The sequence below is a fragment of the Equus caballus genome, chromosome 11 (assembly GCF_041296265.1).
Source record: "Equus caballus isolate H_3958 breed thoroughbred chromosome 11, TB-T2T, whole genome shotgun sequence".
In the NCBI taxonomy this organism is placed as follows: domain Eukaryota; kingdom Metazoa; phylum Chordata; class Mammalia; order Perissodactyla; family Equidae; genus Equus; species Equus caballus.
In genome coordinates, this window is record NC_091694.1 from 5,630,548 (window position 1) to 5,651,413 (window position 20,866).

The window sequence follows — 20,866 nt, forward strand, 5'->3', positions numbered from 1 at the left end:
TCAATTTTTTTACAATTTTATTTGTGCTTCAAAATTTAAGCCTAAGACACAGTGACTTCACAGGAAATGAACTGAGAAATGTTTTTCCAGGCTGAGCACCTGTTTCCCCTCAGTCTCCCCCAACAGAGCATGTACATATTAATTACTTTCTATTTACAATCACTGATTCTCGCCAATACAGTTGTACCCAGATCACCCAAACTGGAGTTCTGAGTATTGTTAGTTCTCCTCTAATTTCACTAACTACCCAAGATCTTCTGGGAAAAGCTCACTGTCACTCGAATCCTTTGGCTACTTGTGAAGATGAAGTGCAAACAACCCTCTAAGTGATTCTCCTTTTGGGGGCTGATTTTACAGGCGTGAGCAATTAGCAGCAGAGGCTGTGCGATCCCGCCTGGCATCGCTGGGAGACAACCTGTAAAGCCAAAGGAGAGTCATTTGATCTAACAGCCAACCAAGTGACTCAAAACCGAAGTGTCAATCTAACGGACACACTACCTTAGAGAAAAAAAACGCCATCAGAGACACTGGTTCTAACCGACCGCTAGGCCTGTGGTGTGTGGAGGCACAACCGGTCGGCTCCAACACAGGCTGCTGAGGCTCCCGGCAGACCCGGCAGCACAGCGCCTCTTCAGGAGGCCGTGCTTGGGGGGAGTAGGGAGGAGTGTCTGGAAAGTGGCCAGGAGAGAACCACCATGGAGCACTGGGGACATTGATATTCAACCCCCCTCTGGATGTCACAATTTCAAAGTCAAACCTAAGGTTTTCTCGAGTCCAGCAGAGCGCCAAGTCTACTGAAGCCGACTCTGACCCAGGAAGGAGATCCCCTGCTTGCCGACACCTCCGTTCACCTGGTTTGACTTACAGGCTGTAAGCTGCTGTGGCCAGTTTCCAGGATCATTAAATCTGACCCCAAATACAGCTTCCGTGGTGACCAAACACGTGACCTTAAACATAAAGAGCCTGCACGTACCTCCCAATTTCAACAGAAAAGGCAACCTGTGCCCACTTCGAGACTGACATTTGAACGGGAACACAGCCAGATGCCCTCCCTGCCCGGCGCCACTTCGCTACTTTCTTGCTCGTATGCCAGCCGAGCCCTCTGCTGCCCAAGGAGCAGCCCCATGACAGTCAGCCATTCAGACAGGAACTGAGCTAAGCTGAGAGGCCCGAGGCTCTGGTGTGAACAAAGCACCTGGAAACCAAGTAGCTCTGCTAGCGCCCTGGTGCCTCTTCTTTCCTGAATGTCAGCACACACACAGAGGCAGGAGGTCAGAAAGCCCTTCAGTTTTCTCACTGCCACAGCTGGCAAACATTCTACATTCCCGTCGGTTTCAGAGAGCACATTCGTTTCCCTGAAATATGTGACAAGCACTCTTTCATTCCACAATAAGAGTATAAACCGAATCTGGGCCACTTGCCCGTTTCTGCCACCTCTTATAGCCTGTACCCTCAGAGCCATTAATCAAAGGGCTTAGAGCGTGACAGGGCAGCCACAGCACTGGCTTCCGAGTTGCAGATGGATGATGCACTCGACTGGGGTCTCGGCAGGGTATGAGCAATTCCCTTTGGAGTCCACTCAATTCGAGCCCTTATAAAGCCTGCGCTTCTTTTAAGAGCAAAAGACAAACGCTTAAGCCTCAGAATAGATTGTCTTCCCTCAGTCGAGATCTTCAGACAGGGATAACTGAGCATCACAGGCTTGTGGGGCTTCTTAGGGACGTGTAAGATGGGAACAGAAAGCTTACAAACAACAGGAGGAATCCTTGCACCTGCTTCAGGCAAAGCAGCAGCTCAGTTCTGTCCCACATGCCGCAGACACCTGGTAAAGACGACAAACGTATGTTACAGTCTCCCTGCCACTGAGCACAACCCTCGTCCAGGGCAGGGGAAGCGAAAAGGACATCCCACCCAAGCCCACTCCAGGTCTTCTCTATTACATGCACGAGCGAAGTCCCACTTCGGGCTCAGGGCAGCTGACACCACGTGGCTAGCTAGTGTCTCCTTCCGGAGGATCCTTTGGAGCCTCAGAAATCGTGGCTGAGACTGTCCCTGGCAAGGAGAAACTGAGAAAGAAAAACCTATTCAAGAAGATAGACACGCCTCTCTCTCAAATAGCTCGCTTCTAAATCAGGCCTCAATTTTCTATAAAGCAAACTTGGGAAACTGAGTCTCAGACATCCCAATTCCACACAGAAAGGCCTTTCTTTGCCTTCAGACAGGGATAACTCGACATCATCATGGACTCAGCTCCCACCAATCTGCCAGCCAACAGCACTGATAAAACTATTTTTTCCTTACCAGATTCTGCTTTCCTTCCCTCCTGAGAACTCTCCTTCGACCTTGTCTACTTTACTAGAATGCGCTTTCCCTCAAAGGCAAAAACTGTTCCTATCTAGTGCCTAGGTGTACCAGTATCCCAGACCCGACACTGACAGTGCCTGCCCTTTTAAAGACGAGGTCTGTCACGGTACAAAGCGGCTGACAGCTGAGTATGGAGCATACTAGCCTCTTTCTAGTGTTGGTAAAATGCCCGAGACAGTGCAAGCCACTGAAGGCCGGCTGCACAGAAGGTACCTGATGCCAAGGGGTAACGACATCACAGAAGGTCACTTCTCCTTCACTCACCTCTGTGTACAAAAGATCCTACAGAGCAAGCATGTGGCTTTCAGTTTTCTAAGAGAGGATTATAAATCTACCCTGAGAGATACTTAAAAATAGCCAGTGCTATAATCTTGCTGTAATAAAATCCCTGAGCTAAAAGGAGATCAGACCATCTACTCGTTCCCAAATGCTCGCTCCTGAACTGCTACACGATTCTCAGGCCCCACTTCGGAGTCCTTCTCATCCACGCCACAGGTGGGCTCCAGGACTGCATCTATTGTAACACTCTGCAGGTAGCTATGATGTACAGCCAGGTTTGAAAGCACTAACTTCATTTATTTCACAAATGAAGAATAAGACTCTGGTGCCATGATCCGATAAGAGGCTGAGGCTAGAGCCCAGATCTCTCAAGTGAGTCTAAGAGGGTTTCAACCTCAGCTCTACTGACATTTTGGGGGACAATTCTTTGACACAGGGGCTGTCTCGTGCACTGCAGGATACTTAGCAGCCTCTACTCTCAGTTGAGAACCACTGGTCTATCTAACTAGCTGTTCAGTTATATACCAATAAAGCTGAAAAAAGTAACAATAATATTAATAATGCCCCCCCAAACAAATCAAGTAGCCATATTTTTATGGCTCTTAAAAAAAGCAACTTGTGTAACTCTGGGCAAGTGAACTCTAAGCCTCAGTTTATCCACTCAGCAGCAGAGTGGGGAAAATATCTACCTCACATAGTGTTGTGGCAAAAAATACTGTTTGTGAGACCACTTGGCAAGGAGCCTAGCAAAGAGTTCCGTACTAATTCCCTTCTCTGTGCTCTAACAATCCTGGAAGACCCTCACACCCTTGAAATCTTAACAGACCAATACTTAGAGGGATCCCAACCTACGCACTTCTGTGAAAGAGCTAAAATCTCACCATCTGTAGAAACTTCATCACAAAGATCCTTACACCCAGCATCCTAAGATGATGGTTTTCCCGTGACTTTTTTCAAAGTCCACAGCCAACGCCTTTAATCTAAAAGAGAAAGATGGACAACACAATTCATTCTAACAGAAACAATCTTAAGTATTCATTCTCAAGATTGGTATTTAAAAAGCTGAGCCTCAGCAAGTCAGAACTCCTCACAAAAGATGTCCCTTCAGACAGGGATAACTTTAAATCATCCTTGGCTCAAGCAGCAACAAACACCTCCAAATCCCAGCCAACCAAAACTCATTTTCCAGTCTCCCGTTCATCCCTGTATGCAGTGGCATCCATTTTGGTTTCAAACACTGACACCTAGCGGCGCCAATTACACTGGGACAGACCCTCCTCTTTTCCGGATTCCGGGTCGATTTCTTACTCTAACTGAACTTAGGGGTCAACACATATTCACAGAATTTGAACCGTAATGAAAGGCCTTCACACTGCCTGGCTTTCCCATTGCCGGCGCCCACCCAGGTCCTGCCTGCTCCCGTTCTTACTTATGCCGGGGCTCCATTCATTACTTTTAAGCTTGAACCTGCAGGTTTGCTTCTCATTGTCTCTGCAGATGCCAAAGAAAGGCCTGTGGGGAAAGAAAAAAGTGAGCATGTAAAACGACGGCTTTCCAAAGTCCACAATCCCATGACTGCTCTCTGTGAACTAAATAAAACTGCTGATCGGGGCCGTCCTCCGGGCACTCCAGGAGGAGTCAAGCACCCAGCCGTCGACACTGTCGATGTGAATTAAGAACCGCACCGTCAGCCTGCCCGTGGGCGGACCGGGGAGACACGCGTGGCTGTGCGGCGCACCGGGCGGCGCAGGTTGGAAGGACCGCTCTCCCCCGGGAGGGGCCCTCCGACGCCAAGGGTGGGCCTGGGCTCCCTCCCCTCAATCGGCAACACTCGCGCAGTTCACGAAGCCTTTTCTCACCCAGCATCTCAGCGAATCCCAACCACCCTATGAGGACGGAGACCGGCCTATCGTCACCGTTTCGCCTCTGGGGGGGAGGCCAAACGTACTAGCGCCGTATCAAGGAAGACCCCGTCCCTCCACCTCCGCAGCCTTGCCATCGCCAAAGGCCAGTGACAGCTCGCTGCGCATGGCCCAGACATAAGGCGCCATGACTTCCAGCCACGCGGCCGGCCTCGGAGAGAGAGCGAGGTAGCGCCTGCGCGCAAGTCTTCTCGGCGGTCTCGCCGGAACTCTCGCGATGATGAGAAAACGCTGATGGGAAATGTAGTCAAAACACCGGTGCTGGGGTCGGTCGCGTCCTCAGCTAGACTCTGGAGCCAGGGGTAAGATGGTGGCTGCCGCCAGGGACAGTAGCGAGCCTAGGGTAGGAACCCTGATCTGTGAAGAGCCACGGGCGTTAGAAAAGGAAGATGGACGGGCGCTGCAGCCAGTCATTTATCTACTGAGGGCACAGGTTGTTCCTGGCCGGGACTAGGGGCGCGCAGAAAGTTCGAGGGGTCCTCATGCGGGGAACGGATGAGAAAATCGAGGCCGAGCTGAATTTCGTTCTTAATTGCTCTGCGGATTTCATTTGGAGTAGTTGGTTGCGTTCGTGAAGAACGGGGGAGATTCCGGGGAGTTGTTCGAGGTCCCCCGCTCGGCTGCTTTTCAAGTTGGGGCGAGAGCGGTGAGGCCGGGGCGCGGCGGCAGAGGGCGCCCGAGAGCGCGGGCCGGCTCCGGACATCCCGGCGGCTCGCAAGTCCCTGGAACCCGGGTGTCAGCCCCTCGCCGCAGGTCCCACCGGGTGGCTTTAATTCCCATGAGGAAAGAAGAAATTAAAGTATGAAAAGAACAGAGAATAATGTAATACCCACTGCTGCTTCTCACTGTTATTTTTCTGGCAACCACCCTGGCTTCATTTTTGAGCTGAATTTTGGGCAAAACAACAACTAGAGTCAGGGCCAGAGTTTACGTCTATTTGGAAATTGGTTTCAATTTGCAAGACCACGAAGCCTTTTCTGCATTACCCTCTCCCCATTCTCATCAGCCGGTGGCATTTCGTCTGGTTTGCATTATTCTGTATATGGTAATATGTTGCACGTGCCTCTTTTCGAGTTACCGCGTTCCTTTGTTTGCCTCCCTTAATTTTGAGTGTAAGCTCTTCAAGGCAGAAGTCTCTTGTAATTATTATTTTTCCTTTTTAATTTCCTCACAGTGCCTAGCTGTGTACTCTGCTGCCTCTGCTCACAGTAAGTACTCAAATAATCATTGACTCACTTAGCATGAAGTGTTAAGTTTCTCTATTTTATTTCATATAATTTTTATTTTGTATAATCTCGAAAGAAAATAATGGGTTCCCTGCCTGCAAACTAAGTGCCTTTCATTCTGACTTGTCGAGGGAATCTCAAGTGTGGAATTTGCCGAAAGCTCCTTGTGAAGCTGGCAGGCGGGTGACCTGTTGCAGTAACGACAGCTCAGACCTCACTTAGTATGTGCCAGCACTGCTTGACGACCTTCCGTGTATTCATTCTTTTCCTCCCCGCCACTGCACAGTGAAGTGCACTATCGCTGTCCTCACTTTACACATGAGGAAATGGAAGCGTCGAGAGATTAGGTAACTTGCCCGAATTCACACAACTAGTAACTGGTGGAGCAGGGTTTGACCCCAGCCTGTAAAGTCCGTGCTTTTACCACTAAGTTGTCCTGCCCCGTATCTATATAACTCCCTGTGTTATGTAAGGGCTTTGGGTTTGAGGGAGGCAGGAAGGGGCGGGAAGAGGGGTTTTGTGTGTTTGCAGGGGTGGTTAGGGATGAAGTTGTAGAAGGAATGAAAGAGCCCCTTTGTGGCAGGAAGAGTGAGGATAAGAGGCGACGAGAGCTGCTCCGTGAAGGACTGTGAGGCAGGGCCCCAGCAGGGCTCTCCTGGGTCCCAGACTAGGTTGCCACCCAGTATGCGGTGAGAGCCATTCTTCACAGCTCCAGAAGGGCCACGGTGCTGTAAGCCACAGTGTAGCTTTTACACCTGCCTGGGCACTTAGGGGAACAGCAGCAGGCTCACGGCGGATGGGGTGTCATGGGCTGCTGGGCAGTGGCCAAGAGGCCAGAGCAAAACGCAGTGGGAGGCCACGTGCCTGAGCACATGTCAGGTACACTGCTTAGGCAATCCAGAAATAACTGGGAGAGACTTCCAGGAATGCATCAGAATTCCTGAATGAGTAGGCAAGGGCTCAGAGCTGCTGGCACTGAAGTATAAATGTCGTTGTGATTTCATTTGCCCTCATTGCTGGTGAGGTCTAGGACATTTGAGTTTTATGTACGGTGGAATTATATTTATTGAATGGAAAGAGTGACACGGTCTAGTGCTAAGTGACGGAAGTAGATCACAAGCTGAACAGGGCAGGAGTCCCCTGCTGTCCAGGGACCTGGCTCTGAGTGCAAAGGGGAAATCCAGCCAGCTTTCCTGCTGTGTTCAGGTGGCCAGCTCCCTGGGTTCCGTTCATGACAGGGTCTAAGACATGGTATGGAAACCCACAGAACAGAAAACAGTCTTTGCAATATTGAAGTTCATTTCTTAACCTGGAAAGGACTCTTTAATTTTATTAGGAAGACCACGAAGGAGGGTAGGTATGTCCCAGGCAGTTGGCCGCTTACATCGGGAGCAGCTGCCCCAGGCCTTCACCGGAAGCTCATCCGACGGCCAGCACTGTTAGCTGCCAGCCTGCGGCTGTTCTTCCTCTGTCTTACACAGAGAGCGCTGCTGGGCAGCTGTGCGCTTCAGGGGAGGCAAGCCCCTCCGCAGCCCTAAGGGGCTAATCTTGGTTAGTCTGCACCAGACCCGTAAGAAAAATCTCTTCCCTTTGCCGGGAATTGTTCTAGGAAAAAGTCTGTGATGCAATTCTGCTAAGTTTGGGAAAGTTTTCTTGTTTTTAAAAACAACAGCCTCTCTTCTGGCTTTGGGACATCATGAAGATGCGATGCTTGAGACTGCTGCAGCCTTCTTGTATCTGTGAGGCTTGCTTCAAAGCAAGAGCCGAAGGTCTGCGATGGCAGAGCAGAAAGAAGAAAGAGCGTGTCCTTGATGATGCTTTTGAACCGAGGCCTAACCAGTCCTGAAGCTCCCCACCTTCAGACCTTTTGTTTTGATTGGAAACACATCTATTTTTACATTTTAATATTTCTGAATGTGGGATGCATCTTCTGAGCAATGGCATCTTAGTTTCAGTGCAATACAGAATGTGACATTTAAAAAAGAAATCTCCTTCCTGTTTAAGCTTTCTTAAGTTGAATGTTCTGTTAGAGTCAAAATCATCCTAAATGATATGATCGGTATTTCGCGAAGCTTTTTTTTCCGTTACTAATAATTCCCTGGAAGAATGGGCCATGGCAAAATAAAGAAAATGAACTGATGTGTGCAGGTTACCCTTCTCAAAAAATAACAGCTAGTGTATATGAAATATTTACTCCTTTCCAGACACTTCTCTACACACCTGTTTTTTTAAACCACTTTATTGAGGTCTGCTTGACATACGAAAAGCTGTACATTTTTACTGTATAAAATGTGATGAGCCTAGGCCCCTTTTATGTGCTAACTCACTTGATTCTCACAAGAGCACTGTTACTATCCCCCGTCTTTCAGCCAAAGCGCAGAACAGGGAAAGCAGTTAGCAAGTGGAAGCACTGAGATCTGAACTCAGACAACCCAGTCTCCAAACCTCTGGTCTTAACCACTGTGCTGGGTTTCCTGAAAAAATACACTATGACAGTGGAACATGTTTGGCTTAATTTCAGTGATTTTAATTCATCCAGCTAGGAAGCCCATCATGAAAGCACAGAGGAGTTTTCTTCTGTGATTTCTCAGGACCATGAAAAAGTGCCACAAGTCCCATTTAGCAGAAATCAGGATCCTTGAATGTGGCTTTAATTCTCTCCAGGAGAAATATAACGATGAGTACCCTCTTTAATGAGAATAGACGCCCTTGGGGTTGCAGTGGCTTCTTTCCTGGGTTTACCAGTAGCGCACATTTCACTTGCCTGCTGTGCAGAGCTCTTGCCTCTCGTAAAATTATACTACTTAAAAATGGATTTTAAAAACATAAACATAAGTGAACTGGAAGAATATGTAACATTCCATTGACCTCTTCTGCTGCCTGGACGCATCTCTGTCCTCAGAAGCCCCGCCTGCTCCCAACTGTTGCACACCTTTGCTCGTGTTTTTTGCTCTCTTCACCTTGAAATTCCCTTCCCCTCGTCCTCTCCTCTGCTCAGCAAATCGCAGCCCGCACTTCAGTCCCTTCTCTTCAAAGTCTAGCTGAGACGCCAAAACAGTCCCTGGACTTTCTTCAGCGCGCCTGTGGCAGGCTGGTTTAGCATGTGCCGTGCAACAAGGCCGGCTCTGCTGAGTGGAGCTGAGTAACCTTGGGCAGCGAATCTCTCTCTAAGCCTGATTTCCTTATCAGTAACCTGAGGAGGAGGGTGATCATGCATGCAAAGCCCTTAGCACGTGCCTGGCACAAGAGAAGCACTCAGTAAACGGGACTCTTGTTATTTCAGCATATAGTCATGCACCGCATAATGACATTTCGGTCAGCGTTGGGCCACACCTACAACTGCCGTCCCATAAGGTTAGTACCATACAGCCTAAGTGTGGAGTGGGCTACACCATCTAGGTTTGTGTAAGTGCACTCTGTGATGTCCGCACAACGATGAAATCGCCTAATGACGCATTCCTCAGAACATATTCCCACCGTTACGCTACGCATGGCTGGCCTGTTAATGTCCACTCTTTTACACTTGTTTTCATGTCTGGCTTTTCCACTAGACTGTGAGCAAGACAAGAATCAGGTCTTCATTCTTGCTGGGTTTTTTTTAACTCTTTAACTCATCTTTATTGAGGTATAATTCACATACTGTAAAATGAATCCAGGTAAGCTGTACAGTGCGGCAGTCAAAGAAATGCACACACCCACGCAACGACAACCCAAGTCCTGATTTCAGAACATTTCCATCACCCCAAAAGCACCTTCACGCCCTTTCACAGACAGTCTCCACGTCCAGCCCTGGCCCCGGGCAACCAGTGGTCTGCTTTCCGTCTCTGTAGTTAGTTTTTTTTTTTTTTTTTGAGTTAATGATAGGTTACAATCTTGTGAAATTTCAGTTGTACATTAATGTTTGTCACTCGTGTTGTAGGTGCACCACTTCACCCTTTCTGCCCACCCCCCACCCCACCTTTCCCCTGGTATCCACTAAACTGTTCTTAGTCCGTAATTTTAAATTCCTCATATGAGTGGTCTGTAGTTAGTTTTGTGTGTTCTGGAATTTCATATCCACAGATTCATACAGTAGGTGCGCTTTGGTGTCTGGCTTCCCTCCGTTACCATGCGGTGGCTTACATCAGGAGTTCATTTCTTCTTTATTGCTGAATATTAGTCCATCATATGAACAGACCACAGTGTGTCTGTCCTGCCACATGTTGATGGAGATTTGGGTGGCTTCTGGTTTGGAGCTATTATAATAAAGCTGCTGTGAACATTTTGGTGCAGATCTTTTCTTGGATGTAAGTTTTCATTTCTCTTGGATCACTTCATAGGAAACTGCCAAACTCCTTTCCCATGTGGTTGTAACTCCTTCCGTCTCCCCAGCCACCCGTTCCAGGGTTACGGTTGCTCCACATCCTCGACAACACCAGTATGGTCAGTCTTTAATTTTAACCATTCTGGTGGGTGTGTAGTCATATCTTGTGGTTTTGATTTGCATTTCCCTAATGATTTATAACATTGAGTATCTTTCTATGTGTTTATTGGCCATATGTATGCTTTTTGTGAAATAGCTATTAAAACCCTCCTTTTTTCTTATTGAGCTGTCTTCTTATTATTGAGTTGTAAAAGTTCTTTATATATTCTGGATCCAGGTCCTTTCACAGATATTTGCCTGGCAAATATTTTTTTCCTAGTCTTTCCAAGAATTTTGATAAAGTCAAATTTATCTGTCTTTCTTTTACGGTTAGTGCTTCCTGTATTCTGTTGATAGGACTTTTCTTTCTCCATTGAATCACTTTCCTTGTGTCTATTTCTGGATCCCTTTAATCTGTGTATATATCCTTAGGAACACCACACTGTCTGGAACTCTGATCTTGTCTCCTTACCTTAGTGAGGCCACCATGGTCTGCCTGGTGTCCCCTCCCCAGGACACAGGCAGGGGACTATCCGAGGCAGGTGTGGGGTCCCTGTCCTGGGTGCTGCCCATTGTCAAGTGTCTGTTTCTTAGATTTGCCCAGTTTTCTGGTCGTTTGTGGCAGGAAGTCTTAATTCATTTCTGTATCCACAGTACCCGGCACATGGGCACCCCATAAATGTTTGCTGAGTGGGCGAGTCTTTGTTAGCACCTCCAAACACAGTCCATTTTAGTCTCTTTTGATTGGGAGGATCTCGGGGGCCCGTGGAGGCCATCTGGTCCATCCCCTTCATTTTAGTAGACAGTTCTTTTCCTGAGGATGGTCATTGGTCCTTTATGTCCTCAGCACCAGCCCACCTGGGTTCAACACATGCTTATTAAATGGGGAAACGGAGGTCCAGAGAAGGGAAGGCCAGAGGAGCAGGCCACGGCTGAGCTGGCAGCACTGGGCTTCCTAGGCCAGATCTCACTGCTGTGCTGGCTGGCAGGGCAGGCACTGTCTCCCATCGCTGTATCGCTCCCAACACCTAACGCGGGATGGGCACGTTGGAGGCTCCCAGAGCATGCCTGTTAAATGACCAAGTGAGTGAGTTAAATAATTTCTTTTAATGCTCAGTTCAGGTGGCTTCTGCCTATGGTATCGTGTGTGTGTGTGTGTGTGTGTTCACATAGGGACAGGACTGGCCATTCCTACTCAGGTTCATAGGTCATTGTCGGCCAGTAAATCTTCCTTTTGTTTTAATTTTTCAGCCACCCTCTAGACTTCATCCCCACTAGGGGGCATGGTATCCCACAGAGAGGGTCTGTAGTCCTTAGGTGCAAGGACTTGTTTCCCAGCTTAAGTCAGTGGGTCCCTCCTGAAGCCACCTCCTTGGTCCCCATGCCCTGTGCCCTCCCCCTGCAAAAACAAACAAAGCCTTCCTCCTCAAGCTCTGGCATCTCCAGCTGGGCTGCTGGCTGCCATCCTCTCCTCTCCCTGGGGCTCTGTCCCTGGTTGAAGGAGGCAACAGAGTGGCAGTGGCAGTGGCTGTGAGTGATGACTTCACTGTGTGTCACCCCTGCCAGTGGCCACTGCTTCCTTCCTGAGGGGGATGACAGATCCTGGAGAGGCAGCTCTCTTCACTCCCCTCACCTGGCAGACAAGGACTAGCCTTTCGGGGCCCAGAGTCTGGTCTGCTCTTGAATGATGAGTTCCTGAAGAGAGCAGTGGAATAGCCCTGGCCCACCTGGCCCACCTGGCCCACCTGCAAGGGCAGCGCGGGTGGGGCCCAGCTCTCCTTCCTTGTGCTGCGGCAAACGGGTCACACCCGGGATCTCCTCACAGCCTGCGACTCCAGGCTGAGGTCCTCCTTGCCCCAACAGCTTCACGCGCTTAGGCCTTACGTTGCCCAGGCGCAGGTCCTGGCTTCACTACCAGCTGTGGGTGACCTTGAGCAGGTTCTGTGAACTTCACTTTCCGTGTTGGGTAAATGAGGATAACAACAGTTCCTGCCTCATAAACCAGACAAGGCTTATAAATAAAGCGCATGGCACAGTGCCCAGCACGTGATTGGTGTTTGAAACATGTTAGCCATTATTAATCATATTATCATTATATTAGTGTAAGCCACTTGGCCGTTCCCTTTCAAGGCTCCCAAGGAAGCGTGACTTTCCTCTAGCTCAAGGTCTTGAGCTTCTTCCTACCAGTGAGGCCCCTTCAGAGGGGCCCCGGGGGCCTGCGGGACCAGTGGGGTACCCTACTCTGGTGCCATCGTGCCTGCCTCAGATCAGGCACCATGCCCACCTCATCTTGGACCAGGGCCTCTGCTGTATGCCCTGGCCCAAGACCGCCCTGCCACACACACACCACACCATTTGGGATGGGCTGGTACTCCCCGCAGTCGCAGCTGCATCCTAAGGTGACGCAGGATAGTGGCAGCTGCTGCAGCTGCTACAGCTGCTTCCCTTGCTCCCCCTCCCCCCCCACCCCCACCCCCCCGCCACGCCACCTCATTAGCTCTCTGGTCATGTTCCAATCTCCAGGAGAGACTGGCAGCTACCCTGAGTCTCAGCCCCAGAAGTAGCAGACAGCAGCACCCCCTGCTCCTGGCTGCTGCCCTTGGCCGCCCTGCAGCTCAGAGCAGCCTTCCCTGTCACTCAGGCTCCCACCAGCAGAGAGATTAGCATTCAGACGGAGGATGGAAAAGCATCGGGGCAGGCACCTCCTGTCTTCCTGAGGAGCTGAGATTCATTCGGGGACACAGAGCCAGTGAGGGGGCAGGTGTCCAGGCCATGACCCCCAGTGGAGCTTGGGGCAGGGGTCGGGCCAACAGAGGCAATGGTGGTGCCTTCTCGTACAGTCTTACTGGTGCTGGGTCTTACTAGGTGCCCCCACCTAGCAGTCCCTGCTCTGCTGTCCTCTAGTTTGTTTCAAACTGCCCATCGCCCACCTCGTGAGTATGTGGAAAGACCAAGCAGGAAGGGCCACGGGGTGAGGAAGCTAGGGCCTCTACTCATTGTTCTGAAATTACTAATTGTTCAGTGACAGTTCACAAACAGTCACAGCAGCTCGCATAGAGTGAACACTTAACTAAGCCTGCTAAGCACATTACACACATTACCTAATTTAACCTGTCTAGTAACTCTGTAAGATAGGTTTGCTGTTACCGCCATCTTATAGATGAGCAAATTAAGGCACAGAGATGTTCAGTAACCTACCCAAGGCCACAGAGGTAGGAAGTGGTGGTGGAGTCAAAATTCCAATCCAGTGCTCTGGCTCTGGCCTCCCTGCTCTTAGACTCTTTATGGTTATTTCATAACAGCCAGCACCCTGGACCAGGACTGACCCAGCCTCAGCCTCAGCTCTGTCTCTCCAGTTGCCCTTAATCCCCTCCCTCCTATTATGGTCAGTCTCCCAAGCCCCTGAACTTTCCTGCTCCCGTTTTCAAACAGCAGCTTTTACCAAGGAAATGGGAAGGGAGGACTCAGCTTCACGGGGACATTGGGCCCGCCCCCGCCATGGGCTCCACGCCAGTCCCCAGGATGGGAGATAGTGGGCCGAGGAAGGGGCGCCTTGGTCCCAGGCAGCCTTCTGTAGAGGAGTTCTAGGCCGAGGGCGGCAACTTTCTGCAGCAGGAGCTGCAGATGCGCAGATTGTGCAGAGAGCCCCGGGTGGGGGAGCCCCGGGAATAAGCTGCGAGCGGGGGCTGCGTGTGTGGGGAAGGTGTAAACACAATCTGCTCCCACCAAAGCCAGCCTGCTCCCTGGGGAGAGAGCCCCTCCCTCCCAGCCCACATGGCACCCCAGCTGCCAGGGCCCAGGCACCTCCAAGCCCGGGCAGACACATCCCCCCGTTGCCAGCAGCCCCTTCCTCTCGCTTTCCCTCCCTTCACCCGGAACAGATCCTTGGAGGAGCCGTGGTCTCCTGAGCAGGTTCTTAGAACAGTGCTGCAAAGGGGTGTCACTTTGTGGATGTGTGTCTGGGCTGTGAGCCAGCCCCGGTACAGCTCGGTGACCTTGGCCTGACAATTCCTCGGACCAGTGGAAGGAGACAGGCAACTTGGAAATGGCAGAGAGCAGCGGCAAGGATGAAGTGACAGGAACATGGCAAATAGATTAGAGAATGAATGCAGATAGGATCGGGGGACACAGACTGGGGCTCAGGAACAGTGCCCTCTGGCCCCCAGCCTGTCAGTCCTGTCACCAGGAAGGCCCATGCCTCCCAGGAGACAGACAGGCTGACAGGAGTTGAGACAGGTGGTCACAAACTCATGGCCCGTGTCAAGTGGGCAGTGGGGCTTGGACGCGCTTCCAGCACAGAGCTCCTTCCCCTGGTGCGACCCTTCCTCTGCCTCCGCCCTGCCCTACTTAGCGAGGCTCCCACAGAACTGCCAGGCTCCTCGCAGGGTACAGCCTCCGCCCCCTGGCTTCAGAGTGGGTTCCCTCAATCTGCATCTCACCCTCCCCTCCTTCCCTCGGATGTGGAGTGGTGGCTGCGGGGCTGCTGTCTAGAGAACTCCTCCATGTCCTGCTTCCTGAAAGTCAGGGGCAGGGGCCAGCCAGGCATGGACCTGGCCACTGAGTGGGTAGAGGGGGCTGGATGGGATGGAGAGATGCACGTGCATGTGGGGGGCGGGGGGCTTTGGAAGATGAATGGCTGTGAGACAGTCGGAGCAGCTGCCTGCAGGGTCTGCGCCTGGATCTCAGGGAGCAGAAGCGGAAATCTGCTTTTATCTCTGCTCCAGATCGGGCAGGATTGTAAAGAGAGAGAACTGGCAGAGCAGCTGGGGGCAAAGAGGCTGCGCCGCTGTTACTGAGCAGTCAGCAGATTGACAAAAACAAGTGTCATGCTTTTTCCCTTCCCACATGCTACTGCCCATTTGGAACACACGCACGCGCGCACACACACACACGGAAAACACAGAGGACAAGCTGTGGGTTGCTTCCATCCAGCCACAGGCAGACATGTCACAGATCCAACTGGCATTTCTTACTGATAATCTCAGCAGAGCAGCCAGTGACAGGGTGAGCTCTGGGGACCAGGGAGAGGCAAATGCCACAGGAAGTGAGTGCCACCACCACAGACTGACACCGCACTGCCCTGGACCACAAGCCAAGGTTTAACGGGATAGCTCCAGAGCTGCCAGAACAGGCGGCCAGGCCAGTGAAACCCCTTCTGTCACCTGCAAACTTCCAGGTGGTTTCAGGCTAAGAAAATGGGTTCTGCAGCCTCCATATGAGCCTGGGGTCCCCCACTTACCAGACGGGCGATGCCGGGCAAGTTAGTTAACCTCCCTCTGTGCTTCTCGTTTCTGAAATGTGCATAACGTGTCCAGTGTCCGTGCATTACTGTGGCGAGGATTAGACTAGAGAATGAATGGGAGCCCTTCCTTAGTAAACACGAGCTCCCAGCTGCCCCTCGGTTCTGGAGTCTCCTCGCCCCTGTTTGTTCCTCCCCGTCTCCTGGGGTGCTGCGCTGGCCCAGAGTTAACCTGGTGCATCCCACCCAGTACCTCTCTCTGGGGCTGCCTCAGATGAGCCTCAGGAACTCAGAGGATGGGAGCCTGTCCCAGAGCAATGAGCACCTCTGTCCCTCCTGCCTGCCCTGGCCAGGCCTTGCTGCAGGAGCCCGGCAGCCAGGGCCTGGGGAGAAGCAGGACCGGCAGGGGCAGGGGCTGAGGCGAGGAGCCTACCTTCTCGATTGCCTCTTTTTCCCATTCTCCCTCTTGCTCCTGCCTCTTCCACCACAGCATCCTTCTGGGGTAGGGGGCAAACCAGGACTTGAGCTGAAAAGAAAACCAGACCAGATCGGCACTTTCTCCCATGCCAAGGTGGGGGCTGCTGTTGCAGAGCGGATGTTGCAGAACACCACCTCTCCCTTGGAAGTCCTCTAGCACTGCCCTCAGTCCCCCAGCGTAACCACTGCCTTATCCCAAGTCTAGAAAATGCTCTAAAGATCACATGTGGTTCTCTGAAAACTAACCTTGGGCCCGCAGCCTGGAACAGAACAGGCTCAAGGTAGGGGCTCATGGAAGGAGTCCACCTCCCACTCCTCACCTCTGTCGATGATCACAGAGCTGAAGACGGCCTGCTCTGCTCCCCCGTGGCCAGGCCTTACATATCCTTCCTTCCTTGTCCCGAGCCTTGCCCTCTGCCCTCCCGGGCTCCCGGCCCTGCCCCACTTGCCTCGCAGCTGATCCCGGTCCCTGGGCTGAGCTCGGCCTGCAGAGCTGAGGGCTTACTTCAGGGGCTCGTTCTCCCTGACAGAGAAAGCGCAGGAGACGGAGAACTGGAGAGGATGGCCTTCCCGTGTTTCCCGACTTCTTCCTCCACCCCGGGCCCAGCAGTTCACCCACCGCAAGGGGCAGGAGCACCCAAGGAACCGTAGAGTTGGAATTTATGACTGTGGAGTTGGCGAGCAGACGTTTCACCCCTACCATCACCCTGGGCCCGCCCTCCATGGCAGCCACCATCAGCAGGAGGTGTTAAATGGTAAGCCAGTTTTTCTAGTTAACTGGGTTCCAAGGAGTTAATAGGCAACTGCTTCCTTCTGGCTGGGCCACACCAGGCCAGGCCTGGCCAGATGGTCCCAGATTTGGCCTTTCATTTCCCGACAGGAGGTCCAGGCCCACTTCACATAGAGGAGATGGACTGCCTGAAGTCAGGGACCTGTCAGTCCCACGTCAGCCACAAATTGCATGGATGACCTTGAGCAAGGAATTTACGTCTCCCTGCCCTGGTCGTTAACAAGAGATAGAAGCAGTTGTCCTCCCAACCCTTCAAGGCTATTGAGACTGGGGGTGAGTAAAGACGGGTCAAGTGTCAGATCCCAACGAGAGAAGAGCCAGCCTGCACTGTGTGGTCGCTCTGTGCCCACTGCTTCACACACACTCAGTTAAACCTCACAAAACCCTCGCAACCACTCTCTTAGGAATCCCAGTTTCCACACAGGTAAAAAGTTACATAATTTGCCCCAAGTCTCTCAGTTAGTAAGAGGGGAGCCAGGATTTAAACTCTGGCTGCCCAAATCTAGATCCAAACTCAACAGTGAGGACCACTTGGCATTTGAGGGCCTCCTCTGTGGGAGGCCCAGGGATGGTCATTTAAATATGCCAGCCCATTGCACTAGTAGTAGTAATTAGGCACTTTTGTGACCATCTCAGCTAGCCTAGATGTGGAGGAAGGGCATGACAGAAATGCCTCTGTTCCCCCGCACACACCCAGGGCTTCCCCGTGGGACTTGTGACATTCAGAACCTGGGGGAATCCCAGGACTGAGAAATCCGGGGCAGAGACATAGAGAAAGCCTCAGGTTCTCTCAGCCTGCCAGTCTCCACATAGCAAGGGGGCACATGGCAGGCAAGTGCCCCACCCTGAGAGATTCGTGGGGTGCACAGGATGCATGCATGCTGACTCAGCCTTCTGAGCCCTGCGGGCAGACACCCTCCTTCCAGGGGTCCGAGCCGAGTGCGCCACACTCTTTGTTTCACTAGGAACTACGCTCTTTGTTTCACTAGGAGCGAGAGAAGCAGCGCCGGGGAGCTAGTAGACACTCCTGCAGGGGAGAATGTCACTCTTCAGATTGGGCTTCGGCACTAGCTGGGTCCATAGGCATAAAGGAACACTTCAAACAGTACGTTCTTAATAAGCATTTGTTTATTTTTCAGTATTTGAGGGGGGCAAAGGTGCCTCTATCATCAAAGGACACTGGTCACCCAGGGAAAGAAAAGTCTGTAAGTTCCCAAAACTTCACCCCTCGTAAAGGCCACATGGCTTCCACCTAGGGAAGAGTTAACTTTCTGGCCACTGGAGACAGTGTCCTGCCCGCAGGGGCTGCCCAGCCAATGGCGCTCAGTGCCGATGATGTCATGCTTCTCCTGCGCCTCCTATTGGGGCCTGGACAGCGAATCCTGCTGGAGGCTCAGGCAGTGGAGCCGCTGAGGCTGGGCGGGGGCAGTGGGAGAGGGAGGGGGGAGGGAAGGCGAGCAAAGCAACGCTGAGCTGCGTCTGCCTCATCCCTCTCTCCACTGCCCCTGAGCCTTCCTTCTGACAGAAGGGACCCTGGGGACCACCCTGCACTCAGACAAGCAAGGCAGAGCAGCTTTGGTCCAGAGAGGCTGGGGGCTCCCATTCCCAACTGGAGAATACATTCAGCATGCCCACCAGGCATACAGGGAACAGGGTAGCTGGGGCGAGGGCCAGCATACACCCCTGCTCATCACAGACAGGGTCAGGGGACAGCGGCACCTTCCTTGGCAGCACCCTCCCTCCTACACCCCAGACTCCCCTCTGCCTTACCTGCCCGAGGACTGGAGGTCTGTTTCCGTGCTGCTGCCTGTAACTGCCCCATCCACTCCGCTGGGCTCTCTGTGGGAGGGAAGAAGAGGCAGGAAGCGCTGTGGGCAGCGCTCAGACCCCAGACCTCTTCTCCCGCTTTTCTGCAAGATTTAGCCACACTGGGCTGTGGGACTGCAGGCTGCAGCCAGTGTCTTTAAAGAGCTCCAAGTTCCCCCTGCTCTGTGGGGGAGACCCTCAGGGATTTCTTGCAAATCCCTCCCAAGCCTCCCGGGAGGTCCAGGCAGCCCCTGGCCACCTTCAGCTCTGCTGTAGCCCAGCCCTGTGGTTCTCCCCGCACCCCAGCCCATGGCCTAGTCAGTTTCTCACGGTTGGACCCGGTTGGCGAATCGGCGGCGCCAGAGCATGGCCAAGGTGCTAAGCAGGAAGAGGGTGGTGCACATGGCTCAACCGCCCCATCCCCTCCCGGACCGAGTCTGCAGAGGAGGCCAAAATGGCCCCGCCAGCTCTCCCAAGCCACCACTGTCTGTCCTGAGGTTCCTGCTGGCGCTGGATTAGGAGGCTCAAGCTGATTAGTGGGGTCAGCAGACCTGACCTTGTGAAGACTGATTAACCTCACTGGGCCTGGGTTGTCCCCCTCTGTGGCAGGGTAAATCGACCTCAATCTATGCTGGATGTAGATACGACCAAGACCTGAGTCTGGCCCTCAGGGGGCTTATAGTGTAGACAAATGCATTGGCAAGTTAAACGGATGACCACAGTCGAGTGACTTAGGCAATTACCGGCACCTGTAGAGCACTCTGGGCGTTGCAAGCATCAGGGGAAGCTTCAAAGAGGAGCTGGGGGCACCTGAAATTGCAGGTGCTCGAGGAAGGACGGGCCGTCAGAGGACTGCCAGGGCTGCAGATGTGAAAACACAGGGCATGTTCCAGCAACTGGAAGTTGAGTGGCAGCAGAGCAATGATGTCATGGGAGGCATGGGGAGGGGAGGAGGACGGGGAAGAATATTAGATAATGAAGCCAGAAAGACAGGGGAGGCCAGGGAGTGAAGGGCCGGCTAAGTGGTTCAGGTCTGCACTCTGGACATTCCTCTCCAAACGTTTCTGATTCCATACCCTCTTCAGTAAAAGGCACTCATGAAATAGATATATGCATCCACTCACAAATTATGTATTATACTAATGTGCAAATACAGTCCTGCACCATAGACATACGTAAACCTGGTAAAGGATGACAAAGTAAACAGAAATAAGATTTCTCCTACTTTCTTTCCACATCCCAGTGGACCTCTTGGGCACCCAATTTGAAGGCCACTGCCACTGGCTTTGGGAAGCTATCACAGGAGTTTTGTGAAGCAGCCCAGGATGGTGTGCTCAGTCTTGGCCTAGGCAGCAATGGCAGGGGGGACCAAAGTGAAGACATGGGTCTGAGAGTGATGTAAGAAACTGAACCCTTGCACTCTCCTCCATCCCCGCTAAAGACCCCCAGGAGAAGGCATTTGGTTTTTCTTCCCTCAGCTGAGATGGAGGCAGTGTGAGAGGCCTCCTGCCCGGGATTCCAGTAAGGTACCTGAACCCCGAGCTCCAGGGAGGGCCTGCACTGGGGCTGCGCTGGGGCTCTCTACTTTGAAATATGATTTTTAAAATAAACACATAAACCAAAGCTGAAGAGGAGAGCCAACCTCTTGCAGTACTTAAGCAGTGGGACACAAAGTCTTGAGAAGGTCAGGGTCACCACGGAGTCTTAGAGAGAACTGGACGCACTCCACGCGTGCTGCTATGCGTTTCAGATGCTGCAGCCCTGGTCTGGCATCAGGCTTCGACTGGGAGTCAGAGGTGGCACCTGGCTTTCCCAGTACTGAGTAGCTGCTGGCAGAGTGGGGCCCCTGTGGCTCTCAGAGGTATAGTCCCCACCTCTGGTCCAACGGCACTCACACCTCCCTGAGCAGGGCCACTAGAACAAGAATTTGTCTCCTCCATCCACAGCACCCCTCCCTAATCCGGGCCTTGGTGATTGAGATGTCTCCAGCTGCCTGGGTCTCCCCAAGACTTCTTTACCTTCCCAGGTCCCCTTTGCCCTGCCCGGCTGCCTCCTTTGGACTTTCCTCCACCAGGGCTGGAATTCGGGGCAGTGCCTGTTTTTTGCCGGCCTGTGTCGTTAATAAGCCCCCAGGGACTTCTTTCCGACGCCATGTGAGTGCACCGAGTTGCGGGGGGGGGCGGGGGGGGGGGTGCTGGCCGGAAGGAAAGCGGGGCTCAGGCCTCTGGCGCTCAAGTTCTGCTCCCCCCGTCCTCTCAGCGGTGGATTCTAGTAAGGTACTGCAGCAGGCAACTCGAGCAGGGAGACGACCCCAGCCCTAAACCCTCCAGAGCCTGGGGTCCAGAACTCTGGGAGCGGCGC

General features: G+C 52.4%; 2 protein-coding genes, 1 long non-coding RNA gene and 2 other non-coding genes across 10 annotated transcripts in view; 1 reads left to right on the forward strand and 4 right to left on the reverse strand.

The window, feature by feature from the left end:
• Nucleotides 1-4,781, reverse strand: LOC100629536 (uncharacterized). Of its 2 annotated transcripts, none has more exons than XR_001380386.3 (6): nt 4,592-4,781; nt 4,073-4,155; nt 3,525-3,623; nt 1,941-2,066; nt 1,749-1,822; nt 1-415 (listed from the first exon to the last, which is right to left on the reverse strand). It is a non-coding gene; the product is annotated as an uncharacterized lncRNA (long non-coding RNA). The 2 variants fall into 2 exon arrangements; XR_001380387.3 differs by having other exon boundaries at nt 4,503-4,767.
• On the reverse strand, nt 2,167-2,250 carry LOC111775837 (small nucleolar RNA R38). The gene has a single exon (XR_002811816.1). It is a non-coding gene; the product is annotated as a small nucleolar RNA R38 (small nucleolar RNA).
• Nucleotides 3,706-3,783, reverse strand: LOC111775836 (small nucleolar RNA R38). The gene has a single exon (XR_002811815.1). It is a non-coding gene; the product is annotated as a small nucleolar RNA R38 (small nucleolar RNA).
• The window catches only part of CYGB (cytoglobin), a 26,252-nt gene continuing 10,151 nt past the window's right edge, over nt 4,766-20,866 (forward strand). Inside the window, exons 1-6 of one of the 5 annotated variants that reach the window (XM_070225968.1) lie at nt 4,766-4,867; nt 5,740-5,773; nt 16,440-16,664; nt 16,790-16,972; nt 17,839-17,904; nt 20,532-20,658. The gene's annotated coding sequence lies outside the window, so the exon portion shown is untranslated. Of the gene's footprint in view, nt 4,868-5,739; nt 5,774-16,439; nt 16,665-16,789; nt 16,973-17,838; nt 17,905-20,230; nt 20,367-20,531; nt 20,659-20,866 lie in introns of those variants that run through there. The other 4 variants (XM_070225967.1, XM_023651963.2, XM_070225970.1 and 1 more) reach the window with 4 other exon arrangements.
• On the reverse strand, nt 9,597-19,028 carry PRCD (photoreceptor disc component). Its single transcript, XM_005597118.4, has 5 exons — nt 18,836-19,028; nt 18,470-18,538; nt 16,359-16,432; nt 15,866-15,958; nt 9,597-11,261 (listed from the first exon to the last, which is right to left on the reverse strand). Exons 1-3 carry the CDS (start codon nt 18,907-18,909, stop codon nt 16,411-16,413), a joined length of 165 nt encoding a protein of 54 aa, XP_005597175.2. The 5' UTR covers nt 18,910-19,028; the 3' UTR covers nt 9,597-11,261; nt 15,866-15,958; nt 16,359-16,410.

Excerpts from the sequence above, each read along its gene's own strand:
- PRCD (XM_005597118.4), bottom strand. The coding sequence starts at position 18,909 with ATGTGCACCACCCTCTTCCTGCTTAGCACCTTGGCCATGCTCTGGCGC. Across the intron at positions 18,539-18,835 it reads TTCGCCAACCGGGTCCAACC|AGAGCCCAGCGGAGTGGATG; the intron begins GTGAGAAACTGA and ends TCCCTCCCACAG. Across the intron at positions 16,433-18,469 it reads GACCTCCAGTCCTCGGGCAG|GGAGAACGAGCCCCTGAAGT; the intron begins GTAAGGCAGAGG and ends TTTCTCTGTCAG.